Consider the following 27,209-nt stretch of genomic DNA (forward strand, 5'->3'; position numbering starts at 1 on the left):
AATTGCTGTCTTTTTGTACATGGTACATTTACCAAATCCCTCCAGAGGTTTCGTTGTGCAAATATTGGATCTGAACGTGACGAAATGTCAGTCCGAGGTTCTCGTCGCTATTACTTGTGATATAAAGAAGAAATCCTATGGTCACACTTCCAGTCGCGAGTATTTGGCCAGTTGTGCATAGGACTTGAGTAGTGTTCCATCTGCGCATCGTATGACCAAAAACGTGGCTCCAAGGTGAGTGCAACGGAGGTACACTTATCAATATTGGAATTTTAGTTTGGCTTGAGTGGTGTACGAATAACATCATACAAAGCCAAAGAATGGGATCCATACAAATCAGTACAAATCTCAGCGAAAAAATATCTTCAATGAGTTGCATATCAATCTAGGTCGAACTCACCAGATTTTCATCTGAGCTGAGTAATCTTATAGCTGTATACGTGCAGCGTCATCGAACCCCACGAGCCTGAAGAACATGCAAGGAGCATCGGAACCCCGCATACTTTCCATGGACTTCCCGCGAACTTGAGAATATCCATAACAGCTGCACCGGGCTCGAATACCAAAATTCAAAAAAACAGGAGAACATACGGCGGTGGAACGTTCATGCTATTCTAATGATTTACTAGGTCTGTTAGTGAAGAAAAAAAGAAGTGGATTTTGTCAACCAAACAAATCTGATGCACAGCTAAAGAAGTGCCAGGGACCGAACGAAAGCTTCCATCACAATGTGGTCTGAGAAACGGATATGTTCGTGTTCCTCGATGGGATGGAGCCGATGATTGGGAATTCCAACAATCATACAAGGAAATTTGAGATTGTCCACTGCACGATTCGCCGACGGGAGAATATGTTTAGAGAGTTAAGAAGCATCCTGTGAGCTTCTAAGAATTCGAGAATTGTTTGAGTGTATGCTGGTACTATGGTCGTTTTGACATGTGAACGGTGATTGCAACCTCAAAGTGCGGCCGGCGAAGTGGGAACGCGATCCTGCACCAGGGGTTCTCCGATTTTGCGGAAGGCCAACATTAGGGCTCGAGATCATGACCGTGAAGATCAATCAGAGTTGTGAGTGTTGGAAGTTTTCAAGAATAGAACTTGGTCTATCGGCAAACAAAGGGGAAATGAGATTAACGGAAGGACAAGACGAGATGGGAAGATTTAGACAAACTCAGATATTGCGGAGTGCATGTGAGCATGGATGTTCGATGTGAGTTGGAAGAGTCAATGATGTGTCAAAATTCGAGACGAAAGCTTGCACTAGACAGACGGAACTTCCCTAGTTGACGTGAGGCGAAGACTCCGGAATTTCTGGAGCTGGGAAGATGGCACTCGTAACGGCAGACATGTTGAAAATAGGCCCGCGTCGAAGGAGGTGCATGCACGGGCGTAAGGGGTGGAAACAATTTCTCCTAGACTTGATACAGTGGTAGTTCAAAAAGGACAAACTGAACGGCATCTCGGGAGAAGTCGAAAATTTTCAGTATCCGCGGGCCGGAACAACATCGGAGATACAATTTTGCGTTCAACACTATGTGGTACACTCTCTCAAAGAATTCTTCAGCAAGTTGTACAATGTGTCGGACGTGGTCAATACTATATCTTTCTCAGATCAATTGTTCCTACTCCTCAATTCTTGCTCTCAAAGCAGATGCGGAGATCAAGCAGGACGTATTATTTGATGAAGGTTGAAGAAGATGCCGGCAGCAATGGAATGAATACAAAGGGATATGCCACGAGTTCGTATCAACTTTCAAGTTTCTATAGCAGGATTCCCGGAAGTCCTGAGCGGGCATGAAGGTCTCTAATGCATGGGAACGCGCCGTTAAGAGGATGTCTTCGGCAGAGTTCTTGTGGTACATGCCGAATCATCGCTCACTAATGCAAAAAGAGGACGCTCGTCAAGTTGACTTGTTTCTCCACACCCATCTTTGCCCCCCCATCACTTGTTCAGAATGGGCAGAAGAAAAATTGAAATCCAACCAATCACGGTCAGTGCTCATCGCTCTCAACAACATGATCTGACTGAAACGAACTTCATGGTTCCACATTTCCTTCCCCCATTTGTACTTCACCTAACCTCGTTAATTCCTCGAATCTGGTATACTTAGCACGAACGCAATCGTATGTTAAAAACACCATCAAGTACAACTTCAATTCGCTAACTCCGAGCCCGTAGGTTCAGTGACCTTTTTAAAGGTACCTATTCTTGGCAGTGTGATAAAATTATCCCGACGCGCTATGGTCGAGCTAACACCTCAATGATAGAGGAAACACGGTCTCTTCAAGAAAGCGTATGAGCTGGGAGTGCTCTGTAGCGTCGACGTCGCAGTCATCATCTTCGGTATGCCCATACCCTATTTTTAGGTTGTGGATTAATCTCTTTTAGTAGAAGAAAAACCAGGTCACAATTTCAAGAAGCTGTACCAGTATTGCTCCTGCGATGTCCAGGACATAGTACAACGACATATAAGGGTGCGTCAGAATTGCTAGGGTCTCCACAACGGCTTTGAACGCTTTTAATATATCACAGCACGACGGCGAGAAAGATACCCGAGGGCCAGTTGACTTTGCTGGTGGGCCTAGCGCCAAGTTTGAAGATTTTGGAGAAGCCGAAGACGATGATGTAGAAGACGAAGAAGACATACGTAGGGGTGCTAAGCGTATAAAGCCCGAGGAGCTCACAATCGATGTCGACGTATGTGATTCATTTGTTCTCTGATTTGTTGCCTGACAGATATCCAGCTGGGCTACGTTCCCTCACCTCCTTCGTCAATGCACGGAATCAATCCGAATAGTCAAATTCCTTCTGATCGACACCTTCACCACCAGCATTCTTCCATAGCGCCGAACAAGAGGCTGCGGTTTACAGGAGGTAAGAATGGGCTTTTTTAATCATATTTTTCAATCCTAACTAAAGACACCCTAGATCCCCTTTCCAAAAGTCCAAGGAGTACTCAAGCATTTAGCATTTCTCCTACAAGTCAGGTCTTTGGCCGATCCCAGCAAGGATCAAACACTTATAACAACGAATTTTTCCCCGGTGCAACGACATCGCCAACTTTTCATCCGGAATCTAATTTTAATACAGCGGGCCATTCATCAAGAGACTCACGGGGGGGTCATAGCGGAGCTCTTAGTTACCCTCCACGGAGTACAGCCTATGATGCTGCGTTATACACTCCCAGTATCAGGCAGCAACACCAATCTCACACGGGCAGTGCAACGAGCGGGGAGGTTTTCAAATTCCTTGAAACGGATTCGCGTAGTCGCTCCTCGGGATCTACTGGGCATTTAGGAACAAACATCGACTGGCCGGACCATACTCATTCCGGTTATAGCTCGAATGGCCCGACAGCTAGTAAGTGCTCCGTCCGATATCGTAGGTTGTAGCCCCGAGCGCTCAATTTTACTTTCCTTGACTTAGATGCTAACCATAATACATCCCCGGAAAGCGAGAGCACATGGCTTGACTTCCTTTCAACCAGTCCCACCCATGGGAGTCATCCAGTAGCAAATGCACCTGACGCCAGTGGGAGACGAAATCCCGAATCGCTGTCCTGGGAACGCGGGCCTAGTACAAGAAGCTCTATGGGCTCACCTTTTACTCGAAACATCTCCGCAGTTGGTGATGGGACAAGAAGATCTAGATTAAGCTCCTCGGGATCAGCAGGTGAAGATGAAGCCTCTGTCTCGGGTGGGAACGGTGTTCCGAGCGGCATGGGTAATACTAGAATTCCCATTAAACTGGAAAAGGACGTTGGCGGATGAAGTGTCGGGTGCAGTTGCCTCGAACATCCCCCTTCGAATACACGATCATATCACTTAGTTCTCTTGTTCACTTTCCACATAGTTCTAAATACAGGCTGTGGCTTGGCATGGGCGGGTTTTATACTGCCAGTGCACATATATATGTATGTTTGTAAATGCTCTGCGAAAATAGATAGCGTCTTTTTTCCCATGGGAGATTCAGTAGGTGATCCTGGGGAATTTGCGCTCAGGCTGCACCTTGTTTCGAGTTAACTGTTGTATCAATCACTGCACAGTCTGACTTGATAAAGTCAGCTTTGACCTGCCCTTTTCCATCATGTACGTATAGTGACTTGGACCTGGTTAGGCCGTCTCGTAGTTTAAAAAGAGAATACATCTTCGAGAACATGACAATATTATCTGATCTCTTTCGCTGACTGAGCACGTAGCCCAAGGACCGTATCGTTACCTCGTTACCCTGCGTTTTGGCCTGTCGAATAATCATAATCTCTGTTTAGGTGGAGTATGCAGCATCTTAAGAGTTCTCCCTTCCCGTGTCATTAAACTTTTGCAGATCTCATCATCGTTGAAAGCATACGAAGGTAGACGAAAGTACCCGCTATGAACGTGTGATAACTACGTGACGACTTGCAGCCAGAATGAGATTGGGGATGAAAACATGGCTACAGCTGCGAAAAGGCAGGATCAGTGTCTTCTGAGAAACAGTCCATCATGGAATAGCATGGAATATGTCATGAAACCCGCCAATAGGAAGATGTTTTACAGTATGCATATGGCGTTACTAAACTTTAAGGTGCTAAGACACAAGGGGGACACAAGCAGTGCATCCTACAGGACCTTACAGGACATGTGCTATAAAACGTAACGCGTTACTGGTTCCATGGTTGTCTTCGTATAAGTAGCTTTGACCGAGCTCGATTTAGTCAAATTTCCCAAGGTGTGATCCTTGCACGTGATATCCACGGTCACAATGATCATGAGTCTTTGCCGGTTCGTGTTGAACGTTAAAACGTTGGACATCCACTTCGCTTGCTTGTGGATGGCAGGCGCCTTAAGCGGGCACATTCTGGACTCATATTACACTCTCAAGTCATCGCAGTTCTCTGGGCCTTTTGGCGCGGTCATGCATCCTACATTCAACAATATTGTTTCAAATCCCTCGCCCAGCGATAGCAGTCGCATAGTCACAAATGGCGCTATGTCTTTCGATCCAGATATGCACGGAAACGCGCAGCCCATGAAATTGGTCTCCGATCTTCCAGAAGACGACAATTCATTCATGAATCTCTCGAAAGCCACCTCTATAAAGATTGCCTCGTTGCAGGCCAAGCTGAATCAACAACTAGGACCTGAATATATATCGACTCGACCAGGGCCAGGAGGAGGTCCCAAGCTTGTGTATGCGGAGGGATGGAAGATTATCAACCTTGCCAACGAAGTCTTTGGCTTCAATGGCTGGAGTTCGAATTTAGTTAGTTTGACGACGGATTTCATCGACTATAATGAGGAGACCAGGAGATATTCTGTGGGCGTTACAGCTATATTACGGGTTACCCTCCGGGACGGTGTTTTTCACGAAGACATTGGTTATGGTATCTTGGAGAATTCGAAAACAAAGGGTCCGGCATTAGATAAAGTGCGTCTATCGTGCGCGATTAGTTATATCTATGCTGAATCTGACTCCCGCTGTTTAGTGCAAGAAAGAGGCCGTCACTGATGCCTTAAAACGGTCGCTGCGCAATTTTGGAAATCTCTTGGGCAACTGTCTATATGACAAGCAGTATACCAATGAAATCGTCAAAATAAAGGTCCCTCCAGTATGTCTTCCCAAGTGATTGATACTCGTATGACTCAACAGTACGGTTTTCAGCCCAAATTCGAGAAGGAAAACCTCCATCGTAGACCGGAATTCTCGACTGACATGAATAAAGCTGCACCCAGCCCAGCAACGAACAACACATCCAAGCCTGCCACATCGGGCAGTACGGCAACGAAAGTTGATACTACCGCTTCAGCAGTCAAGTCTGAACCAGCGCCCTCCAAACCAATATCTTCTATCCCTCATCACGTTCGTGAGCAGGTTCGATTGTCTCTTCAAGAATCGTCTTCATCGAGAACTACTCCAAACCCACCCAAACCAAATATTTCTGCTACCCAATCTGACATATCGTCCAATGTTACCACGCCGACAACGGGACCCTCCAACCGAGGATCTGCAATCAGACACGCCGCTATCATACATGGACTAAATACACCTATTACAACGCCTGCTGCTCTTCAACCGATTCCTCGCATACTTCCACCTCAGCAAGCACAAGATACCCCCAATCACCGCCAAGTTATGTTTGCTGATTCTCCGTTGGCGAACAAAGTGACTGCCGTAGCTAATACGCTTCCTGCACCGCCAGGCGAATCTTCGGACGACTTGGGGGCTGGCGATGATTCTTTCGCGCTTGGGTCAGAAGATGATGCTTTCTTTGCCTCAGTGGACCTAGGCAATGCTGATATGGGAAGGCCCATTGGCTTCACGGAGGGGCCAGGCAACGGAGGAAATCAAGAGCGGGGCCAACATCATCTCTCGACCTCAGCTTCACATCAGAAAAACATCCAATCTACTCATCTGAATCCAGCCTCGTCATCTTCCTCTGCCACGTCGAGTCCCGCCATGACGCACAACTCATCGAAAGTATTACCGCCACTTCATCCGCGCAAAGATGGACATCGAAACCAAATTCTTCCTCATCAAGCGCAGCGGCCTGCTCCCACTTCAAAAGGCTCAGATACCCCTGATAGACAAACTCATCCGGATGCAATATCAAGTAATACAGCTAGAGACCCAACGAAAGTTGTCGCGACTTCTACTCCTGCTCCACGTCGAATGGGAGGTTTCTCATTCCCGCCCGATTTGGCAAGTTTCGATCAAAGTCGGATCATCGTATTCTTCTGACCGGTGTTGTAGCTAAATCGGCAGCCTCAACAACCACAGCAAGGGATTGGAATGAAACGGCCGGCAGAAGCTATGAGGTTTGCATATCTCCTACATACGTCAATTTCTAACAGTTGACCTACGCTCTGACCAATCAGAACACCCGTTAACGCTGCTACGGCTTCTCGAGATCGAAGACACGCTCAGGGAATGGGATTGATGACAGCGCAGGGAGCTGGTATCACGAGACAGCAGTTTAATCAGGCTAATGCACAGGGTTTGGTATTGGACCGGGAAGAGGGAGGAGATGCTAAGAGGATGAAGTACTGATATTGTGTAGTGCGGAACGTCTTTGCGCCTCATGATCGGACCTACAAGCTTTCAGGTTAGAACAAGGTTGGAATATCAGTTGACATGCTGTACTTGACTGCTCTTGTTGTTGTTGGATATATACATAATGCAAGCATTGTCACATATGTTTTCATGGTGTCGTCTGGTCTAAGTAGTGTTGGTAGGCAAAGAGCTCGAGGTGAAGCCTGGTCGCGTTGTGTCGCGTTCCAATTAATCGGCTGGTATAAGTTGCCGTCCCGGTTTCTCGAGTCCCCGAGGTCAAGACCGAACTAGCATTTTATGGCCTGCTCTGTGCTATTCCAACCTCAACCTCGTTCCTTCCAACACACACATGGCTGCTGAAATTTCGAAATTGATTGGATATGAACTCCCTGACCGTCCTGTGAGCAAAGCATTGTCAATATCCATCGTTCGAGTAATTACAACGAATAATCTGCCAACTTAAGGTGTCATGGCTGAAGCGGGATCTTATTCTGTATGCACTTGGGATTGGGGCAAAGGATGACAGCGATGATCTCTCGTTTATTTATGGTATGCTTGACTCCGCTAATCCCTTTCATGCCTTGCGTTAACTATACCCCACAGAGCTTGGTCAGTACTTATGCATTATCCAGTATTGAGCACCGGAAATCCTGACGCACACATGCAGACCCTAATTTTTCCGCATTCCCCACGTACCCTGTGGTTTTGACCTTCAAAGGTGACAGCCAGGAGCTAAATCTATTTGCGGAGACGATGAAGTCGAGCGCGCTTCCTGGATTGCCCCCAGTAGACCTGGGTAAATCTGTAAGTCCATTCCAAACCTTCTCTCCTAAAGTCCCAACCATCTGTCTTCATGCGATGATCTACATAGGTCCATGGCTCCCAGTCCATTGAAATACTCAAGCCTCTGCCTCTTGCAAGTGGCCCTGGATGGAAGTGGAAGACAAAGTACACTGGTGTCTCGGAGAACAGTGAGTTTTCCGTTTGCTTCTCTTGCATCGCTGAATGGTTCGATGTTCTCAGAAAGTGGTGTTGTCATCACCAATGAAAATCTTCTCGTTGATCCTCAGGGGGTCCCCTATGCTAGACTCTACGTAAGATCAAGTTACCTGAGTCCCGTTCCCAGTTTGCTAGTTTGTTCAATGGCTCACTTTGGTTACGTTGATATCGATGTAGAGCTCGTCCTTCAACATCGGAATGAAGATTACTGGACAGAAGTTTGCTAAAGTGATTGCTGGTCCTCCGCAAGCAAAACCCATCCCAAAAGACAGGAAAGCTGATTGGGTGGTGAGGCAACAGAGTGCTCCTGATCAAGCTCTCTTATACCGACTTTCTGGGGATTATAACCCTCTTCACATTGGTATTTGCGTCACCTTCGTGAGAGGTTGTGTATGCGTCTAACTCTTATTCTAGACCCTCAAGTGGGGCGCGCAGCCGGATTTGGCGGCACAATCCTCCATGGTCTGGCAACCTTTGGCTTTGCAGCCCGCGCACTTCTGAATGCTATTGCATATAACGAGCCAGAATCACTCAAATTCTTCGGCGTAAGGTTCACTTCACCTGTAAAGCCTGGTGATGTTCTTGAGACGCATGCTTGGGAAGTGGGACCTGGCCCGGACGGCACTATTGAAGTGGCGTTTGTCACAAAGAATCTTACAAGTGGAAAGGTATGTTTCTCTCGGTCAGGTTGAGTGTGAAGTGTGCTGAAGCAATGTCTGCAGGATGCACTTGGGGGTGGCATTGCATACATCACGAAAGCTCAGGCTATCCTAGCCGCGTTGTAGAATTTTGGCAGTATGAAGAGAATGTACTTGTACTCAATACAACTGCTACATTGTGAGAGGTTGTTCGTTTTTGCACTTAAATAGCTTGTTTAAAACTCGATCTCGAACGACGCGAGACCTCGCGAGACGCGCCGGTTTGATTCACGATCACATGCGTGCTTCGTGATGCGTGAGCAAATCAACCGGTTCATGCATTTACCGATAACCGTACGTAGACTTTCATTAGCTTTCACTCTAACGACCAATTTTGCACCCAATGTCTTCAGAGATAGAAAGAGTAATCGGTTTTCAGCTACCTGATAGACCTGTAAGTTACCAGGTTCCTTCCACGCGATGAACAATCAATCCTGGGCCGTCAGGTAACTTGGTTCAAACGAGATTTGATACTTTACGCGCTTGGAGTCGGAGCAAAGAACACTGAAGATGACCTTCCTTTCGTCTACGGTAAGCCGACTATATTCATAACAATGGTTTGCATGTCATTGAATACACATTACAGAATTAAGTACGTAAAGCACTATGATTCCGCGCCAGCCAGGACCGTTGACAAGTTTATCGTAGACCCGAATTTCGCCGCACTGCCTACATACCCTGTTGTATTAACATTCAAGGGGAACAGCCAAGAATTAAACCTGTTTGCCGATCGAATGAAAGGCGACAATATTCCTGGAATGCCTCGGGTGGATCCCAATCGAATCGTATGAATCTTTGCTCTTCAGACATGTAGATCACTTATTGGTTTTGCAGGTACATGGATCGCAATATATAGAAGTGCTAAAAGCTTTGCCCCTTGTCAGTGGTTTAGGATGGAAATGGAAGACGAGATATACGGGTATATCAGAGAATAGTAAGTCGTGCGGATCGTTCAGGCATGTTTGGGTGTCCATTTATGTATTGCTCGTATCTCCAGAAACCGGCGTTGTCCTTACAGCGGAAAGCACTCTTGTAGACCCGAAGAATGTCGCATATGCTAAACTATACGTGAGCTCTAGCATAAGACCTAACATTCGCGCTCATTCCAGGTGCTTTGCGCACAGAGCTCGTCGTTCAATATCGGCATGAAGATTACTGGCAACAAGTTCAACAAGACAATCGCTGGACCGCCCCAGGCAAAACCCATCCCTGAAAACAAGAAGCCGGACTGGGTATACAAAGATGAGACATCGACTCATCAAGCCCTTATATTTCGGCTTTCAGGGGACTATAATCCTCTTCACATTGGTATATAACACTGCAATATATCTGAACTTTGCAGTGAGAACTGATTTACGGCGTCTATTAGACCCAGCGATTGGTCAAGCTGCTGGTTTTGGAGGCGTTATTCTTCATGGCCTATCGACGTTTGGATTTGCAGCTCGTGGACTCCTGAAAACAGTTTGTGGCAACAAGCCCGAGGCGCTCAAGCTCTTTGGAGTCAGGTTCACGTCGCCTGTCAAGCCTGGAGATGCGCTCGAGACACAGATTTGGGAAGTTGGTCCTGGTCCCAATGGGACAACCGAAGTCACTTTTGTTACGAAGAATCTCAGGACCGGGAAGGTACGCTCTTCCTCCGGATGGGATAGCATTCAATTTGTGACCAATAATCTTCTGCTAGAACGCTCTGGGGGGTGGTATTGCGTATATTGTGAAATCACCATCCGCAAAGTTGTAGTGACCCATTGATTGAATGTAAAAATATGTGTAGGTGAACATGGACAATGTCAAAGTGTAATATGTGGCCAGGTATTTCTCAGTAGTTCAATGAGCAAAGAAAAAACGATGGGGCGAATCCGGATTCGAACCGAAGACCCCCTGCAACTGGATATACATGCACCCAAAGCAGGTATCATACCTCTAGACCATACGCCCATAAAGTTTCGGGGCTGATAATCAACATTGGAAGTAAAAAGTTTGAGCAGCCAAGACATGAATACGCGATATTGTGAATAGGTGTCCTGAAGGCGACCATTGGGCAACTACTTGATATGTACACCACAAAAGATGTCGACACTGATCGGGACTCCTAAGAATGTGAAGGCTACATCCACTGTTTTTCAGTAGATGTGTAAATATGATGTTCTGTAGAAGACGCCGATTGGACTCACAGAAGCACATTGTGTTCACTGATCCATTTTCCACTCTTTGAGACCAAGCCTCTCACGCTCCTCCTTCAACGTCTTCGCCTTGAGTTTGGAAAAAGGCATGGCATGTAATGGTTTCGTCTTCAAAGAGAGCTGGTCCTTTTCGTACAGAGCAGTGTCAGAGTGGGACAGGGATGAAGTCTGTGTCGCGAGAGCAGCAAAAGAAGTGGTAGATTCATGATATCTATCAAGAATCGTTGTTGCATCCACAGGAGGAGCTTAATTCGAGTACATACAATCTGGAGGAGAATGATTAACGGCATTCCGAATCGTTTCAGACAAGGCTGACGGCCTCACTTGTAAGCTTCCTTGTTCAAACAATCAGCTTCCTCTATCTTATCCAATACATCTCTCTTGAAGGCGGCCTTGATAAAATGCAGGACATCAAAGACATGGTGTTGGTTTGGTCTACAGAAGTCAAGATGAGGAAGTACTTCGGTCACTGTACAGTGATACGGGAATATTTTACCGCCATGCTCGAAATTGAGGCATAAGAGAGAATGTTCCATTAGAAGATATCAGCGGATGGAATACATCGTTTATGAATTGCACTGTAGGAGGGCGCTCAGGATAGTTGGAAGGAAAGGTGAGTTTGAATTTAAGAATTGAGTCCGCATAATATCCTACACAACGATTGAATCCATATCTGATGAGCCTGAAAGGAATATTGAGTACAGACCTTGATGGATGAAGAGAACTGCATCCCAGATTAATATCGTATCTGCTGCAGGTACAACATATAATCCGAGAGGACAATGCGACCTATTCCTCAGAGAGGCATATTCCAAAGCGATGGCTGCACGCGCAGCGGGGCTGGCAGCTTCCAAAGGCTGAGGGGTAGATTTGGATGAACGGTGAGCCGGGCGTGACTGAGATTTGGTCCTTGTTAGCACGTCTAATGGAGGACCGAGTGGGTTGAACATGTGGAAGGAGTAAGTAAATAAGCGCGCGCTAATATCGTCGTACTATCGTGGAACGCAGACCTACGCAGACTATCGACGATCGTGAGCTCTGCAGCTGCAGCTGCAGTAAATTTGGTGCCACCGCAATTAAGTATTTGACAATAATTCACGAAGGCTTCGCTAATCACTGTGCTCGCAACTCAAAGATCAAATTTTAGTACTTGTACCGTGCTCTGGCCCGGCACGGTAGCTGGTACGGTTTCATTGTCGAACCGCCCCACGTGCATTATGTGCACGCACACCATTGCTCATCATCATCTTGTCCTTATTCCTCTTCCCAAAGTCGTTACCGCGAGTATTTTTGGTCCTTAAGGCACTTCTAGGATGCCTTTGGTTCGTATAGAAGTATGTGATTTCAAATCTTATCGGTCGGTCGCATTCAGTCTTTTCGCGGCCTATCCATTGACCAAAGTCTTCCAGAGGCCATCAAACTATTGGCCCCTTCAAGAGCTTTACTTCTGTGATTGGACCCAATGGCGCCGGGAAATCCAATCTCATGGACGCGATTTCATTTGTTCTGGGGGTTAAGAGTGCACAACTTCGGAGTTCTCAGTTAAAGGATCTTGTGTATCGGGGAAGACGGCTGGCAAAAGAGAACCCGGATGGCTCTATGGCTATGGATAATGAAGATGATGAAGATGGTGATGGTGATGGAACGGCGAAGAAAGCATGGGTTTCCGCTGTTTATCTGGATGTCGAAGGCAAGGATTGGACGTTTCAGAGAACGTGAGTAGCCATACTTCTTCTCTATAATTTTCAAATCAATTTCAAATCAATAACGCGAGCTCCGAAGTGTATCTACTACTGGATCATCGGAATACAAGCTGAACAATCGCGTTGTGACTTACTCTGCTTATAACGCCGCGCTCGTGACCCACAACATTCTCGTGAAAGCAAAGAATTTTCTCGTTTTCCAAGGTGACGTAGAGGCAGTGGCATCACAATCGCCTCGAGAACTGTCGAAATTAGTCGAACAAATCAGCGGGAGTTTGGAGCTCGCGGCAGAGTATGAAAAGGCAAAGGAGGAGTTAGACAAAGCCACGGAGAATGCAACATTCAACTTCTCTAAACGACGTGGGATTGCTGGGGAAATCAAGCAGTACAAGGAACAGAAAGGCGAGGCTGAAAGATTTGAAGCAATGGAGCAAGAACGAGTAAGCAGCACTTCATTTATGATATATGTACATCTCTGACAGATACCAGGACGCGCTCATTTTGCACAGAGTATTGTTCAAGCTCTACCACGTGGAAGAATCCATCGAGCGGAACGCGCATGAAATACGAACAAAGAATAAGGATTTGGGCCGGCAGCGTGAAGAACAACGTATAAATGATGAATCATTGGAAACAGCTAGAGCAGAGCAGGCCAGGGCTCGTACAGGGGCAATGCAGATGGAAAAGAAGATTAAAAGGGGTGAAAAAGCTTTGGACTCCAAGGTACGTATGTTCCGTATAGGCTGAGTGAAACTAGTCGACAATTTTAACTCCACAGAGACCCGACCTCGTTTCTGTCGAAGCTCAGATTACGCACTCTACCCGAAAGACGAACAATGCTAACAAGGCGAAACAAGATGTAGCCAAAACGCAGAGTGATTTAGAAGATCGAGTGAACAACCTGGAAGCTGAATTAGTGAAGGTCAAACGAGATGCAGATAAAGCTCAGGGTACGCGTTTAGATGAAGCAACCAAGTGGTACTGATCATCTGATTGTAGAGGCCCAACGTATAATGTCCCAGAACAATCTCGCGCTTAGCGATGAGATTTTGGAAGAATATCGGAGCCTGTTCGTGATTAAGTTTCCTCCCTGGAGAACTTAGCTTTCAACATGATTCTAGTAAAACGTCAGCCAATCTTCTTGCGATCGAAGAACGCCAGAAGCTGGAGAAGCTCACGCGAGAAGAGAAGGCTGTTATTCGAGCGTTGAACGCGCTCAAGGAGAAACACCAAGGTCTCGAAGAAAAACGCGACTCTCGTGGTGAAGAGACCACCAGTCAAACAACAAAGAAAACCGAGCTGGAGGAAAAGATTGCCGGGCTCCAGGACGAATTGACCAACAAGAAGCAAGAACTAGAGAATCAGCAATCTGAGCGTACAAAGATTTCGTGAGTACTCTTCTTAAGTAGTCATGTTGATCAGGGTGATGATTGGTGTAAACAGTCAATTGGAAGCACAAGCGAACGAAAAGCTTCAGAGTGTGTATCAGCAACTCTTACAAGCGGGAGTTGACAGGAACGAGTCTGAGCGAGAGCGAAAGCTCAAAGATACCCTGACAAGTCTTCAGAGAATCTTCCCAGGTATGATTTCGAATTAGTACGCTTTGAGTATTCCTACACTTTCCGCTACTGTTAGGAGTTCGAGGCAGAGTCATTGACTTATGTAAGCCTTCTCAGCGAAAATACGAAACGGCGGTTTCGGTGGTCCTCGGAAGAAACATTGATGCTGTGGTTGTCGATGAAGAGAAGACGGCAATCGACTGTATTGAGGTGCAGGTTGTTTTTTAGAAACTGGTGATCCTCTCTGATACTCTGCTTCTGTTCCAATAGTATATGCGAAACCAACGGGCTGGTCAAGCAACGTTCATCCCCCTCGACACGATCCAGGTAAAGCCAATCAGTGACAAATTTCGATCATTTGCAAAGGGTGCACGACTGGCAGTCGATGTGATCCAATACGAGCCAGCCGTTGAACGAGCTATGCACCACGCATGTGGAAATGCGCTTGTTTGTGATACAATGGATGTTGCAAAATATGTGTGTTACGAGAAGGGGCAGGAGGTCAAAGGTCTGTGAAATTTCAGGGAACAGTAACATCACAGATAAGAACTCAATGGACACAATCTTCAGCGGTGACCTTGGAAGGGACTATTATCCACAAGAGTGGTCTCATCACCGGTGGACGCAGTACCCACGGCGGCGAGAAGAAGTGGGATGAAAAGGACGTACAGGGATTACAAAAGTCAAGAGATTCTCTACTGGCTAAGCTCAGAGATCTGAGCAAACAGAAACCGAGAGGAAAGACGGATGAGAATCTCATCGCAGAAATTTCTCAGCTGGAATCCTATATTACCATTGCAAGGGATGAACTGGTTCGTTGTGATATCTCTTTCACTCACGCCTGTTCCTTCTTAGTTGATCGCCGCTTTTCTAGAGCGCTTGTAAGACGAGACTCTCTGGTTTGAAGGAGGAATTAAGACATTTGGACCGAGAAATACAGAAGAACGGTCCTGAGCTCAAGAAGGTAAAAATATTATTCACCTTCTCAATTTTTATATCATTTTTGATTCAACGTTCGTAGGCACAGAAAGAACACGGCAAGCTTCAAGAACAAATATCAACCCTTGCCGAAGCAGTCAACTCGGCGGAAGATGAAGTCTTCACTGATTTTTGTAGAAAGATACGAGTTGAAAATATCCGTGATTTCGAGGAAAGGCAACTTAAATTGGCTCAAGAAGAAAGCGAGGCTCGATTGAGATACGACAATCAAATCGCTCGATTAACTCATCAGTGCGTATAACGTGGAATATCTTTTGCCGCAATTTTGTTTGATCATGATTGCTTTCACAAGGTTAGAATATGAGACTGAAGCACTCCGAAGTAGTAGGGAGCGTTTGTCACATCTGGAAGAATTGGTGAAGACAGAAGAGGTCAACCTAGCGAAATTACAGGAACGTAAAAAGACAGTCGAACAAGAGCTGGCTGACTTGCAAGAAGGCATTTCTGCACATAAAGAAGAGCTGACAGAGCTGCAAGAGGTGTTGGACGAAAAGAGCAAAACCGTTGAACAGGCCAAGCGAACGGCCTTGCGATCTTCAAGAATATTGGAGCAAACTCTCAAGGAGATCAGTGCAAATGTGAGGAATCCGACAATTATAACGTAGAGTTGCTCATTAATCGAAACCTCACCAGAACGACGAGATTGAAAAATTAGCCATGGAACGTTCTACGACGTATCGGAAATGTAGACTTGAAGAGATCAAACTCCCTCTACTCGAAGGTAACCTGAAGAACGTCCCAATGGAAGAGGTGAGTATGTCGTTCTGTCGTTTCGGAAAGCATCATCAAAAGATCAATTACTGTAGAATTTGCGGGACGAAGTTGCCATGGATGTCGATGACGATGAAGATGGTACGCAGCGACCAAAGCCTGTCCAGAACTACGGTATAGAGGTCGATTTTGCGGACATCGACGATGAGGAACGAGAAGTGTGTCTGTGGACTATAATATGATATCATGGTGCTGACGCCAATCTTTCCAGGACGGGTCTCCAGACGCGCTAGCTGAATTTGATGCACAGATAGCCAAACTCACTACAGAAATTGAACGTATTGCTCCGAATATGAAGGCCATGGAAAGGTTCGTTAATGTGATTTCTCTCATTCGTCGAAGTTACAGCTGATCAACTTTAAGATTGGACGACGTTGAGCAGAAGCTTGCGGAGACCGAAGCAGAAACCGAAAAGGCTCGCAAGGACTCGAAGACAGCCAGAGAACATTTCCAGGACGTTCAGAGGCGACGGTACGCGTATAATTGATTGTTAGGAATGTTGACTGATGTTCCTTCAAGGACGGAATTATTCATGAAGGCCTACACGCATATTTCTGATCGCATTGACCAAGTTTACAAGGACCTGACCAAGGGCAAAGCTGCGCCCATGGGAGGAGTGGCCTATCTAAGTTTGGATGATTCAGAGGCAAGGCGCTCGCTATCATTGATATCGAACAAGCAATAAAACTATCTTTGCAGGAACCATACAGTGGTGGTATTAAATACCACGCAATGCCGCCAATGAAACGATTCCGTGACATGGAACAGTTGTCCGGAGGGGAAAAGACAGTCGCTGCACTAGCCCTGTTGTTTGCTATTCATAGGTTTGCACTATTTTGTTACACCCGCTTGACAAGGACCTGATTGAATTTGCATCAGTTACCAACCCGCTCCATTTTTCGTCTTGGACGAGGTTGATGCAGCGCTAGACAACACCAACGTGGCCAAGGTGGCCAATTATATCAAAAGTCAAGCATCAAGTTCGTTCCAATTTGTCGTGATTAGTTTGAAGGGATCCTTGTACGAGCGTGGTGATTCTCTTGTGGGGATCTACCGTGATCAAGAAGCGAATAGTTCGAGGACTCTGACGCTTGATGTACGCCTTACAATATTTTATCTTCTTTATCCAGGTTTGAATGCTGACACTTCCTTTTAGCTCACCCAGTACGATGAATGAATGCTTACATATCATATCACTATTATCCTTATTTTGCCCTGCTTTGTTGAATGCCTTCCCTTGTACTATCTTTTCTTGTACAGTAACAGCTTGTAACACCAATAATTTGAAAGACCTGGCAATGGGCCTTGCGTTGACTTGGAGCGATGTTTATGAGCAATCGGCGGTCAGTAATTTTAATAAAGCTCATTTTTGCTCTGCTGCGTGGTGAGCGCCAGGCGCTAAATATTTTCGTCTAACCAAAGAGGGACAAACAGCTGCCTGTGGTGATGTTGATAAGATTATTTTTTGGTGCCAATCGGCCCGCAAATTTTCCGCATTTGCTTGCAAGTTGAATCATTCTCATGTTGCTTCGACCTATTCCGCGTTCTTTCCCATTTCTACACCCTACAAGGCTGTCCTTGACACCTTCCATTGCTTCAGCACTACTACGACGCTCTTATGATGCTCAACAGATTTCGCGATTTCACAGTTCTTCGCAGAGTCAATCTAATCAATCCCTTCTTTCGCGTCTTTCACATCGAGTATTGTACAAAAAAGATGGGATAACGCCCCGCTCAAAAAAGCGAGGCTTCGTGATAGCCAGCTGGCTTTCTGTGACAGGTCTACTACTTTATACTGCAATCTCACTACTGTCGGACATAGAGGATATTGTGCTCCTTCTCACGGCCTTCATTCAGCTGCAGCAAATCGATGCATCCTTCTACACTCCATCTGACCCAGACACCAAGCAGCGAAATTGGGATGACTGGGGAGAGAGTACTTCGTACTTCAAAAGCATATGCAAGCCAGTTCTAGTCACTTTAACATGGGCAGAGCCTGTTCATGTAGACCGTTTTTTTGCTGAGCTCGAGGATGTTGTTGACCGGCTCGATGACTTCGATGTAAATCATCGCCAGATGCAATCCGAGACGGAAACATTGAAAAATAAAATTCACAACATCATGAACAGTGCCTCACATGCCGTTCATCACTCCCTCCTTTCCCTTCGGCACGAACTGAGTAACCCAGAGTCTTCACTCTCGGGCTTGCTCAAACCGAACTCTGGAGGCTCCTTACGCACTACTGGTGCCGAAATCACGATAGAGGGAGCTTCTGAGGTCGTACAACACATTCGCGAAGCCATTGAGGCTATCCTACACGCTTTACAGGAGAAGGTAGATCGAGAAGTAAGTGGGGAGATCGATAAAGAGCTCTCTGGATGGTTCAAGGTTAAAGGCGATGGCTCTGGCAGTGGGAAGGGGAGTAAAGGCAAGGGATATGATATAATAGGATAGCAGGACACCCGGATGTACTGTCGTCAATCTGCTTTCCAAATGAATCAGAAGCTTACGTGTCCAACAGCTTCATGCCACTGGAGGTCAGTGGTTTCTCGCAAGGAAATCAGTGTATTCGTGCGAGTCCATCCGGAATCATTGCTTTGCGAATTCTTCCCTGTTTTTCCTTAGTCCTGCGAAGGAATCCACAGCAGGGTCGTTAGCCTAACTAGCGCCGAGAATCCCTAACCTTCCTATAACCTTTCCTTCCGAGACTGGTTTCTTGACAAAACATGTCTCGGCGGGCATCACCAACCATGACACTGACTTAATATGATCGCACCAGCTGGTAGCAGGATTTAATAGGTAGGCCGATAGACGGTGAATCATGTCGCAATATCAGTCTGAGTACGAGCGGCGCGCCCATTCGTAGCCATTAATGCGATCTCAAACAATGGCGCAAACTGACATGAGCTCTTATTCAAAGTGGTGACTGCGATGCATTTCATCCGGGTCCATGCGTTGCAACATAACATGGGTCTGACCTGGGATATGTACACCACCGGTATATATATGCACTACAGTACCATCGGAGGTATGTACATACATGACTGCGTCGGTTGCGTACCCTGAATTCGGAATGCGGATATACTCTGGATACTTTTCAATTTGGAAACATAGACTGTTCCACGTTCCCATTCCCCTGCTTTGTCCTGGGCACGATTTTCGGTTTTCAATTGATGATAAACTTACTAACTTTACTCTGGTATCAAATTATCTTTTATTTTCCGAAACGACAGACGAGGCTCGATATAAGTAGATCTTAATATGATGATGCACGTATGCGAACACGTCTTGTACCAGCTCGTACCTCCGGTGTACCTCTACAAGATCCCAGGGCCAGAGCAAACCTCGCAAAATTACATGTTGGATATGCAACAATTACAATGTCGCGTAGCCATTAATTTTCGTCAGCATAGCACCATAGGTCAGCATCCGTCCTGTTAGGTCCTGCAATGTGCATTTCTTGCCTCTGTCGCCTCTTCTGTCACGGTCGTCTGCAAGAAATCAGGATCCGACCTTGCAAGTTCGGGATATTGCCAGGAGGTCTATCTCTCTCTCTACAACTTCATGGCTAAGCTCACTGATTCGAATTCGACGATTCGACAACCAGAACTTGAATCAAAATTGAACTTCCTCGCCCCTGCATCACCATGAAATTACCCAGAAATCACCCGAGATGACCCCGCGCGCCCGATGCCGTACATATTTATTGGATACACTCCAAACACTCTAATTTATGTATCACCGCCTCCGTCTTGTTATACCCATTGTCAACATTCAGCCAGAGCCTCGTGGTGGGCGAGAATATTAGTACTTACAGCCGATCTCAAACGTTCCTGCCTTACTCCTACTTTTCTCTTCTCGCCAGAGATGTCTGGCACTGAGGCCTTTCGCCCTCAAGGCAGGCTGCCGCTGGATCCGTTTAGCATTGCACCAGCAGGTGCATCTTTGGGTAGCGCCGGGACTGGGAAGGAGAAAGTTCGAAGAAAGACAGGCTGGACTGTGAAAGAAGAAGATCTGAAGCATGTTTGGACGAAACACGAAACTGCGCAAGGGAAGGTCATCCTGGTTCTAGGAGGCGAGTTTTTCTTCTCCTTACGCCGGTTGGGCGCTTGGTTAACTGATGGGTGCCTCCGCCATCTCCTTTCTGACATCGTTTTTGCATATTTAGAACCCACATTAAAAGACCTTAGTCCTCTACTGAACTCCTCTCTCCTGTCAAAGTCATTACTTATCCTTGCTACGGAGCGCCCGCCATCCGATTTGGCTTCATTTCTTCAAAATCACACTTTGAAAGGCCTTGATTTTCTAGTTTTACGCGTCCAGCCGCTTCCTCACCCAATTCCACAACAAAATCACTCCATCTTGAGCCGCGCGGAGCTTCTAGCGAGGAAATGGAAACAAGATCGAAAATTAATATTTCCAGATCCAGAGGATGAGCGGGGAAGATCCAAATTCAGAAGGAACAATAGAAATACTTCTGATGAAGCGCCAATCAAAGCGGTGCAGCTTTCAGAAATCGGAGGTGTTTTTGGGCGGGATTTTACTGTAAGGGAGGAGGTTGGGTCGAATCCTATGGCCTCCGCTAGTGCTTTTCCTTCGTCGGGCCCTTCATCTAATCAGACACAATCTCGTTCTCGGGCTCCCTCATTTAAATCTGCCTCGATTTCCAAAAAGATTCGAGGGCAGCGTTCTTTCGACGCTGTCATCAACTTCGTTCCCTCCCCTGGAGTATATGAAGAGGGTCAGGAATCAGTGTTCATGCACAATATATCTTCCGTCTCATCTGCTAGTCGTGCATTCCTCGCCCCGCCTTCTTCTGGACCTGGTGGCTCAGGCGACCGACGGGGCAGAAGCTTGTCAAGAGGCTCGAAGGGACGAAGTTCTAGCTTGGATCGAATTAGAAATTGGATGAGGAGTAGATCACGTTCCAAAACTCGAAATGACCAGAAGTCAGAAAAACTTATCAGTCATAATCCTGAGTCGAGATCTGGGACCGTGAGTCATGGAAGGCAGGGACGTGTGTCCGATTCTTTGGCCACGATGGGATCAAGGGATAAAGGTCTGGGGGTAGCTCTGACTGGACCTACAGACTTTAGGAAGGAGAAGGGGAAGGCTGCTGAGGACAATGCTCGCGAAGATTCCGTTAAGAGAATTGAGCGTGGGGTCTTGACTTCGTGGAGCCGGACGCAGCTTGGTCAAGCTAATCTCCCCTCTCAAATCCAAAACGATTCCCGAAGTAACTTGGGAACAGCGAGTTCAGAAGGATCCAAAGCATATCTTATTCACGTTTTGCCACTTTCTCCCCCGCTGCCTACAACCGCCCTGTTGCGGACAGCTTTTTCCCAAGACCGACTAAGTACACACTATTCAGAGCAGTCTTCTGGTTCTGTCATTTCATCTGCGGAAACGGAAATGCCGCCCTTAGGAGCAAGTCACAGTACTTCGGAGGAGTTGAAAGATCACGGTGTTTCTCGTGCGGTGAGGAGATATTTCTGACATGTTCGTTATGTCGTCACTCACATGCTATGACTCTCGAAGGTACCTGCCGCGCAAAAGCCAGAATCTGTCGAATCCTCTACGGCTATAGCCCTCAATGGAAGTCACAACCGAAACGGATCTCTCGATTCCAAGGTAGATTGTCCTGTCAAGACCGGAATTCACCTAACCAGAATCCTGTTCTCAAATAGGTTCTCTTTTCACGATCTAGCTCCCCCGGTTCTACACCTACTTTTCGAACTGTATCGGGGAATGAAACTAAGAATGAAATCAAGAAAGAACTGCCCAATTCGGAAAATCCCGTTCGTCCGTTCATTCACAGCTTGCCTGAAGTTTTTCGAACCCCATATAATTTTTTCTACAGGCTCCGATTGGGAGATTAGAATCAACCAATCAAGTATCTGCTACAGAGAGTTCCTATCCAAACTTAGACGACAATCACTTGGTTCTTACTAGTTCGTCGCAAGAAAATACGAGCCTAAGCTCCCCGCGATCGAAAACCCCACTCAACCGACGAGCATCGTTAATCTCTCCCGCTGTCGAAGCTGCTGTAAAAATTGCCACTCGACATTCACATTCCTTGCATGTCAGCAACGGGAGAGCATTGTCGCTGACTGGACCGCAAAAGGACAGGCAACTCCAGCGTCGAAGCACTGCCATGCAGGTTGCGTCTGCGGCAGCGCTTGCGGCTTTGGAAGTTAGCTTTACTAAGGCCTATGAGAATCAGCTAAAAAGATCTCGCGTTAGTGACATGCCTATTATCGGCCTTCAAGATGCAGTCGATGAAAATGGTGCAGGATCTGTAGCCCTTGAAATGAATGGCCCTGAATCAGACAGCGATCCTGACGGACATATTATCGTACACTCTCGACAGTCTACGCTTTCTACAGACATACCAGAAGCGTTAATGCCTCATCCCCATCGTCAGAGGTCGCTGGTATTACGTGACAGTATTTTCAATCCTCTGGATATTGAAGCCTTGTTTCAAAGATTCGATTCAGGCTTGGATGGGACATTGACGGAACGGCCAACGCCGATATCACTGCTACCCCGTCCTCATGCTCGTGCAAGAACACAATCTCTTGATGGACCGACTAGGTTCTCAACGAAGTCTGATGCTTCTTCGAGGGTTTCTGACATTATTTCTCCTATAACAACCGCTCTTCCGATGCCTCCTCTTTCTCCAACTGATCCTGATTTTTATTACGAGAAAAACAATCTGGTTCAAGAGTTGGAACAATTCCTTCTTTCCTATTCTTATGCAGACTTCTCGTCCTCCGTTGTCTCACTCTCGGCACTTCCGAAAGGTGCTGCAAAACCTGCCATAATCAGTGGTGGTCCTGCTGATAGCAAAAGCCCCATCTCAGTTGATGCTATGGACGCATCGAACAGACTAAGTCGAGTGGATCAAACACCCACGTCATTCCTTCTTCCTCAAGGCTTGTTAGGACTTTCCTTCAAGACCACTTCTTCATCTTTCCCAGATGACTTAAGGCTTTCATTTGTAGACCTCATCCTTCACGGCCTACTGGATCCTACGTCGGAATCATTAGCGCTGTATCGTGATGCTATGTTCGTCGCCAAGAAAATGAGTCCTCCGGGGCTTCACGCCAGTGGAAGAAGAGGTGTCACACTGAACGAGCTGCTGGCCTTGGGTGCGTTGAGTGGGGAAGAAGCCGGTGTAGCGCATAGCATGCCAAGGGCGTGGGTAGGAGGAATTGCTGACGTCGATATTGAAAACGCAATTCCGGAAATTTCCCACTTTAATTCAGGCGTGCCAGATAGTGGAAGCACCACTACGACGGAGGGGTTGCCTTCAAGGGGCGCAGTGGCTGGGTCGAATACCGGTGAACTTCCTACCACACCTCCCATTTTCTCCATGCCACTGTTATCCGCTGTTTCTCTGCATTCCCAGACTGTGGCTCGATCTCTGAGAGAAAGAGGAGGTTCTGAACCTAGTAGCCCACATCTGGACGTGGTTCATCTACAGAATAAAGTAGAGGATGGTTGGAAACAATCCGTCAATGAGTCTGTGGACGCGAGAGAGGATGATGGCGAGCTGAGTGCAGTTGAGTCTCGTCAAACGCATACAACTGCAGTTGTTCCATCTGTTGCTCTAGATACAGTACATTCAAAGCCATCACTCGCTCGAACCGCTACTGCACCTGCAATTTCTTCATTACACTATTCAGGTGCACTGAAGCGAATGTATAGCTTCATACCTCCTGGTGCAGCACTTCCGGTCAGTCCCCACTTGCCCAACGCCTATTCGACATTCCCCAGGCATTCTGTGTTGCTCATGAGTCCTACAAGTCTTCCTCAGCACCAGCAAAACTTTACAGCCTCTACCGAAGCCAGGCCACAATCTGATATTGATTCAGAAAATGGTGGTGAGGACCACCGTGAGGCAGACGATGATATGAAGGATACGGACACGGAAGACGAAGGTATGTTTTATTTTATTTTGAATGATTGTATGAACTCACTTGCATTTACGAAAGAACGATGCTCGGAACTTACGAGCGGCACGTCCATCTCTTCAAATCCCAATCTCATCGGTGCAATTCCGCTTCCTTCAGTATCTTCGCCACTTCTCGGTAGCCCTCACTCGAGCATCTCAGGATCTGGTACTGTCACTACAAGTCTCATTTTCAGTGACGAAACAGAGATCCTACCTTCTCAGGTCGAGCCAGAAGTTAGTGTTGAGGTCGTGTCGCTTTCGGACAGTATTTCTATCATCCTTGACCCGCCGCAGCCTAGAACCAGCCTACTTCTCGGGCCTGAGGGCTCTGAATCAACTCCACCAGAGTCGCCAAGCACCCCGACAGGATCACAAATCCAACCGGATATCACGGAACGGCAAAAGATCGCTAGTACATTCGATTCAGATAACTTGGCATCTAGTTCAAAGCGCAGTGTACATAGTAGTCCAAGTGGAAGCTCTGCTCCGCGTTCTCCATCATCTCCCCTCATTGACGGAAAGAGAAACTCGAAAATTTGGCTTCAACGTTCTCTCAAGCCATCTGGGCAAGGTACACCCCCTGAGTCTCCAAGCAGAGGGTATTTCAGCGGCACTGCCGCTCCTGAAGGACGGAGAAATTCACGCGTTGGAGATTCAATCGTTGATTTGCCCAGCAGCAGCGTCAGCGATTCTCCTGATACAAAGGGAAAGCTTTTAAATCTCCCACATCTCGGGATTCGTAGACGTTCTACCGTGCCGAAGGAGCGACCGTCAAGCATGTATAGCGATAGTGAGAACGTTGATGATACAGAGGCAGTTCCGAAGAAAGCCAAACGTCTCTCAAGAGCTATTTCGTGGATGGTGACTGATTCGGACGATGGTCCTACTTATACGCTCGACGTAGACCTCGAGGAAGGACAGCGATCCGGCAGAAGCTCAAAATCTGGTAGTCCAGTCAGAAGTTTCTTCAACAGCCTTGCAGCATCAGCTTCTGCGACGTCTTTGTTGCTGAACCTTTCACACAAGGAGAGGAGGCTCAGTACGAGCAGCAGTAGCATTGAAAGTGGAACCTTCACCGTAGACGGCCCAGCCACCAGTGGCACAGGCTCTACTCCAATTCCAGACACACATTCTCCAGCTCCAGCATTGGTAATCACACCAACACCCTCCCCACTTCTATCAATTCTTTCCCTCCCTCTTCATAACCTCTCGAGTCGCCCGAAAACCCCACCTGGTCAAGCTTTAATCATCTCTGACTCAACGCCGAACTCTACATGTTCTACTATACCTCCATCTTCGGTTAGCGTCCCCCAAAGGCTTATGGTTTCCACTAACGCCAGTCTCGCTCGACGACATTCCAATGGCGCAGCCCCTGTGGGGCCACGGGCTCCAAAACGCAGTGGATCTATGCGTACTGTGACTTCTGCTATCTCTCTCAAGACTAATAGCGGTGAATCGACACAATCGCAGCTGCTCATGAGCCCAATTTCTAATCGCCCATTACCAGTTCCTGTGCCAGTGCCACAATCAGAGTTGGTGCACACTGATGTGGGATCTGTAATAAAAGAAGACGCAACAGAGAATCTCATCACTCCTTTCCCTGCTCCTAGTCCTAATTCGAACAAGGACTCCGAGAGTCGTCCGAACACAACGAGCAGACCTCAATCTCGTAGTGGTACTCCCACCGCATTCTCTCCATTACGGAAACTCGCTATCGACGAAGTACCTTTGCGTACGAGGATTCCTCGTGCAGCTATCCCTGTAGGTAAAGCAGACAGGCCTACGAGTGTCGCCGGTGTGGGCGACATTGGTACAGGAAGTGGTTCGTCGAAAGGGAAGTGGAGGTTCTGGGGTAACGGGACTGGAAATAAACGTCCCGTATCGATGACAGTCGATCTCACCAGAGAAATTTAGATCTGAATCAGCAACCTTTTTTTCACCACAATCACCCTTATTGCATTTGCATAATTCATATACTATCATTATATACTCATGTAGCACACAATTCTGGAAGGAAAAAATAATTGCATCCATTATCTCGTTAGTTGTGCCCACCTCGTCTGAGTACATCGACAACAAGGTGCCCCTCGACACCTCTATCTCAGCCTGATAGGTAGATCTGCCTAGCCCTGCGCCTTCACGCATCCCTTTCAGAGCGCTGACCACATACAGACAGCCAACGTTCAAGCAAGCTCGAAGGTAATGACTGCCCTTACTATACGATTGGCATGTTTCTTGCTTGATGATTATTAGTGCTCCTTCCGATATCAATGCTCTGATTGTCAGGAATTTGCGAGGAACGTGCTAGGGGTTGTCCGTGAAACTTTGTAAAGATGGTATTCGCGTTTGTGACTTTTCCGTAGGCGGGGGAGACACCGGGCGTTCGTACACTCTCAAGGCGTTTAGATTTCGACGATGTATACAATGTCTACGGGTATTCTTCCGCCTCACACCTCCTCTCTCTTCCTCTTCGATAGTTCGGACATTCTGCGCATGTAGCTGGTAAAACGGAACATATTTTCGAGTCGTGATTGTCGGAAAGGGAGTGAATATATCAAGAGCGGAGGAGTATGAATAAATATGAAGGTTTGCAGTAGGAAGCCAGAAATGGCGAGAAGGGGGAAGGAATGGAGCCAGGGAAATAATCAGTATTCGTATATATTATGGGGTATTGGCATACGCACTCATCGTATTGACACCTAATGAACGAACGCATAACATTCGTTCCCGATTAAAACACACAAAGTGAATAATCATACCGGGTACAGTGTATGGTTGAGCGAGCAATTAACACAGAGCAGTAGCCATGCGGTTGTGAATGAATGAAAGGAACCAGCTTCGTCAGTATATGAACACAAGAAATAAGTACAACACACTTTTCATATGCATGTTTCTCGTGTTCGCATTCCCAAGGCAAGAAGTTCTTGTCTCTGCGGCAGATGTTCAGCGGAATTAGAAGGCTGGTGATTCGGAAGTGAAACGGATGTATGAGCAAAGCAAAACAGAAAGACCAGTCAATCCTCAGTATCTTACAAGCTATACACAAGAAACGCACGCAGAACATTGGTCCCTCCATCCTAATGGGAGCCTGGCGGCTTTCATCTCCTCCGGGGTAGCGAGCGTTGTAGGGCTCATAGTGCAGTAAGTCTTCACGGGTTTCCTAGGCAGGGTATTACTATTTAGAAGAACTCAAAGGCTTTGACACTCGTTCCACGATTCGGATGCGTCGGGAAGGAAGGAGTTTTGTTTGGTTCAAATGACTCAGCCAAACATTCTATTCTAAGGGACCGCTTCAATCAGTGTTGCGCTACAG

The 27,209-nt window shown here is 46.8% G+C and overlaps 11 protein-coding genes and 1 non-coding gene across 12 annotated transcripts; 9 read left to right on the forward strand and 3 right to left on the reverse strand.

Moving 5' to 3' along the window:
• Window positions 1-1,955: 1,955 nt before the first annotated feature.
• Window positions 1,956-2,722, forward strand: C8R40DRAFT_1038189 (uncharacterized protein; the record flags this gene model as incomplete). The annotated part of the gene is made up of 6 exons (XM_046223733.1): window positions 1,956-1,991; window positions 2,112-2,124; window positions 2,180-2,199; window positions 2,269-2,344; window positions 2,390-2,475; window positions 2,534-2,722. 6 exons carry the CDS (start codon window positions 1,956-1,958, stop codon window positions 2,720-2,722), a joined length of 420 nt encoding a protein of 139 aa, XP_046089684.1.
• Window positions 2,470-3,830, forward strand: C8R40DRAFT_773386 (uncharacterized protein). The gene is made up of 5 exons (XM_046236172.1): window positions 2,470-2,475; window positions 2,534-2,698; window positions 2,746-2,788; window positions 3,019-3,361; window positions 3,428-3,830. Exons 2-5 carry the CDS (start codon window positions 2,691-2,693, stop codon window positions 3,769-3,771), a joined length of 738 nt encoding a protein of 245 aa, XP_046089685.1. The 5' UTR covers window positions 2,470-2,475; window positions 2,534-2,690; the 3' UTR covers window positions 3,772-3,830.
• A 1,220-nt stretch (window positions 3,831-5,050) lies between these two features.
• Window positions 5,051-5,606, forward strand: C8R40DRAFT_1037983 (recombination protein Rad52; the record flags this gene model as incomplete). The annotated part of the gene is made up of 2 exons (XM_046223720.1): window positions 5,051-5,407; window positions 5,466-5,606. The coding sequence occupies 2 exons, from the start codon at window positions 5,051-5,053 to the stop codon at window positions 5,604-5,606; spliced, it is 498 nt and encodes a 165-aa protein (XP_046089686.1).
• C8R40DRAFT_773452 (uncharacterized protein) lies at window positions 5,456-6,767 on the forward strand. The gene has a single exon (XM_046236173.1). The coding sequence runs from the start codon at window positions 5,591-5,593 to the stop codon at window positions 6,716-6,718; it is 1,128 nt and encodes a 375-aa protein (XP_046089687.1). The 5' UTR covers window positions 5,456-5,590; the 3' UTR covers window positions 6,719-6,767.
• A 612-nt stretch (window positions 6,768-7,379) lies between these two features.
• Window positions 7,380-8,814, forward strand: C8R40DRAFT_1067022 (peroxisomal dehydratase; the record flags this gene model as incomplete). Its single annotated transcript, XM_046225851.1, has 8 exons — window positions 7,380-7,430; window positions 7,495-7,579; window positions 7,698-7,834; window positions 7,902-8,001; window positions 8,054-8,124; window positions 8,207-8,390; window positions 8,444-8,697; window positions 8,752-8,814. The coding sequence occupies 8 exons, from the start codon at window positions 7,380-7,382 to the stop codon at window positions 8,812-8,814; spliced, it is 945 nt and encodes a 314-aa protein (XP_046089688.1).
• Window positions 8,815-9,070: 256 nt separating this feature from the next.
• On the forward strand, window positions 9,071-10,465 carry C8R40DRAFT_1167322 (peroxisomal dehydratase; the record flags this gene model as incomplete). Its single annotated transcript, XM_046230997.1, has 9 exons — window positions 9,071-9,121; window positions 9,174-9,258; window positions 9,314-9,319; window positions 9,376-9,512; window positions 9,562-9,661; window positions 9,725-9,795; window positions 9,852-10,035; window positions 10,097-10,350; window positions 10,409-10,465. The coding sequence occupies 9 exons, from the start codon at window positions 9,071-9,073 to the stop codon at window positions 10,463-10,465; spliced, it is 945 nt and encodes a 314-aa protein (XP_046089689.1).
• A 109-nt stretch (window positions 10,466-10,574) lies between these two features.
• On the reverse strand, window positions 10,575-10,662 carry C8R40DRAFT_t61. The gene has a single exon. It is a non-coding gene; the product is annotated as a tRNA-Pro (tRNA).
• Window positions 10,663-10,665: 3 nt separating this feature from the next.
• Window positions 10,666-11,871, reverse strand: C8R40DRAFT_773535 (ubiquitin-conjugating enzyme/RWD-like protein). The gene is made up of 5 exons (XM_046236174.1): window positions 11,614-11,871; window positions 11,404-11,557; window positions 11,232-11,342; window positions 10,899-11,118; window positions 10,666-10,840 (listed from the first exon to the last, which is right to left on the reverse strand). The coding sequence occupies exons 1-4, from the start codon at window positions 11,855-11,857 to the stop codon at window positions 10,914-10,916; spliced, it is 714 nt and encodes a 237-aa protein (XP_046089690.1). The 5' UTR covers window positions 11,858-11,871; the 3' UTR covers window positions 10,666-10,840; window positions 10,899-10,913.
• A 266-nt stretch (window positions 11,872-12,137) lies between these two features.
• C8R40DRAFT_773584 (RecF/RecN/SMC N terminal domain-containing protein) lies at window positions 12,138-12,678 on the forward strand. The gene is made up of 2 exons (XM_046236175.1): window positions 12,138-12,241; window positions 12,345-12,678. The coding sequence occupies exons 1-2, from the start codon at window positions 12,221-12,223 to the stop codon at window positions 12,624-12,626; spliced, it is 303 nt and encodes a 100-aa protein (XP_046089691.1). The 5' UTR covers window positions 12,138-12,220; the 3' UTR covers window positions 12,627-12,678.
• Window positions 12,679-17,417: 4,739 nt separating this feature from the next.
• On the forward strand, window positions 17,418-18,648 carry C8R40DRAFT_773671 (uncharacterized protein). Its single transcript, XM_046236176.1, has 2 exons — window positions 17,418-18,407; window positions 18,461-18,648. The coding sequence occupies exon 1, from the start codon at window positions 17,461-17,463 to the stop codon at window positions 18,391-18,393; it is 933 nt and encodes a 310-aa protein (XP_046089692.1). The 5' UTR covers window positions 17,418-17,460; the 3' UTR covers window positions 18,394-18,407; window positions 18,461-18,648.
• Window positions 18,649-19,140: 492 nt separating this feature from the next.
• C8R40DRAFT_1090197 (uncharacterized protein) lies at window positions 19,141-25,920 on the forward strand. The gene is made up of 5 exons (XM_046227470.1): window positions 19,141-21,417; window positions 21,478-21,570; window positions 21,627-21,737; window positions 21,800-23,882; window positions 23,937-25,920. Exons 1-5 carry the CDS (start codon window positions 19,630-19,632, stop codon window positions 25,808-25,810), a joined length of 5,949 nt encoding a protein of 1,982 aa, XP_046089693.1. The 5' UTR covers window positions 19,141-19,629; the 3' UTR covers window positions 25,811-25,920.
• Window positions 25,921-27,145, reverse strand: C8R40DRAFT_1090208 (B18 subunit of NADH:ubiquinone oxidoreductase). The gene is made up of 5 exons (XM_046227471.1): window positions 26,952-27,145; window positions 26,773-26,856; window positions 26,581-26,595; window positions 26,150-26,395; window positions 25,921-26,095 (listed from the first exon to the last, which is right to left on the reverse strand). Exons 1-4 carry the CDS (start codon window positions 27,029-27,031, stop codon window positions 26,344-26,346), a joined length of 231 nt encoding a protein of 76 aa, XP_046089694.1. The 5' UTR covers window positions 27,032-27,145; the 3' UTR covers window positions 25,921-26,095; window positions 26,150-26,343.
• Window positions 27,146-27,209: the final 64 nt, after the last annotated feature.

The sequence above is a fragment of the Lentinula edodes genome (genome assembly GCF_021015755.1).
Source record: "Lentinula edodes strain Le(Bin) 0899 ss11 chromosome Unknown C8R40scaffold_6, whole genome shotgun sequence".
NCBI lineage: Eukaryota > Fungi > Basidiomycota > Agaricomycetes > Agaricales > Omphalotaceae > Lentinula > Lentinula edodes.

What these genes read in the sequence shown, in the direction of transcription:
- C8R40DRAFT_773671 (XM_046236176.1), top strand. Translation starts at nt 17,461, where the DNA reads ATGTTGCTTCGACCTATTCCGCGTTCTTTCCCATTTCTACACCCTACA.
- C8R40DRAFT_1090208 (XM_046227471.1), bottom strand. Translation starts at nt 27,031, where the DNA reads ATGAGCCCTACAACGCTCGCTACCCCGGAGGAGATGAAAGCCGCCAGG. An exon ending in TGGAGGGACCAATGTTCTGC is followed by an intron (nt 26,857 to 26,951) that starts GTGCGTTTCTTG and finishes CCGAATCACCAG; the next exon opens with CCTTCTAATTCCGCTGAACA.
- C8R40DRAFT_773452 (XM_046236173.1), top strand. Translation starts at nt 5,591, where the DNA reads ATGTCTTCCCAAGTGATTGATACTCGTATGACTCAACAGTACGGTTTT.
- C8R40DRAFT_773386 (XM_046236172.1), top strand. An exon ending in TTCGTCAATGCACGGAATCA is followed by an intron (nt 2,789 to 3,018) that starts ATCCGAATAGTC and finishes CAAGGATCAAAC; the next exon opens with ACTTATAACAACGAATTTTT. An exon ending in CTCGAATGGCCCGACAGCTA is followed by an intron (nt 3,362 to 3,427) that starts GTAAGTGCTCCG and finishes TCCTTGACTTAG; the next exon opens with ATGCTAACCATAATACATCC.
- C8R40DRAFT_1090197 (XM_046227470.1), top strand. Translation starts at nt 19,630, where the DNA reads ATGCCGTACATATTTATTGGATACACTCCAAACACTCTAATTTATGTA. An exon ending in ACGGATCTCTCGATTCCAAG is followed by an intron (nt 21,571 to 21,626) that starts GTAGATTGTCCT and finishes GTTCTCAAATAG; the next exon opens with GTTCTCTTTTCACGATCTAG. An exon ending in TACGGACACGGAAGACGAAG is followed by an intron (nt 23,883 to 23,936) that starts GTATGTTTTATT and finishes CATTTACGAAAG; the next exon opens with AACGATGCTCGGAACTTACG.
- C8R40DRAFT_773584 (XM_046236175.1), top strand. Translation starts at nt 12,221, where the DNA reads ATGCCTTTGGTTCGTATAGAA. An exon ending in TGCCTTTGGTTCGTATAGAA is followed by an intron (nt 12,242 to 12,344) that starts GTATGTGATTTC and finishes GGCCCCTTCAAG; the next exon opens with AGCTTTACTTCTGTGATTGG.
- C8R40DRAFT_773535 (XM_046236174.1), bottom strand. Translation starts at nt 11,857, where the DNA reads ATGTTCAACCCACTCGGTCCTCCATTAGACGTGCTAACAAGGACCAAA. An exon ending in AGTTCTCTTCATCCATCAAG is followed by an intron (nt 11,558 to 11,613) that starts GTCTGTACTCAA and finishes ATCGTTGTGTAG; the next exon opens with GATATTATGCGGACTCAATT. An exon ending in TTGAACAAGGAAGCTTACAA is followed by an intron (nt 11,119 to 11,231) that starts GTGAGGCCGTCA and finishes GATTCTTGATAG; the next exon opens with ATATCATGAATCTACCACTT.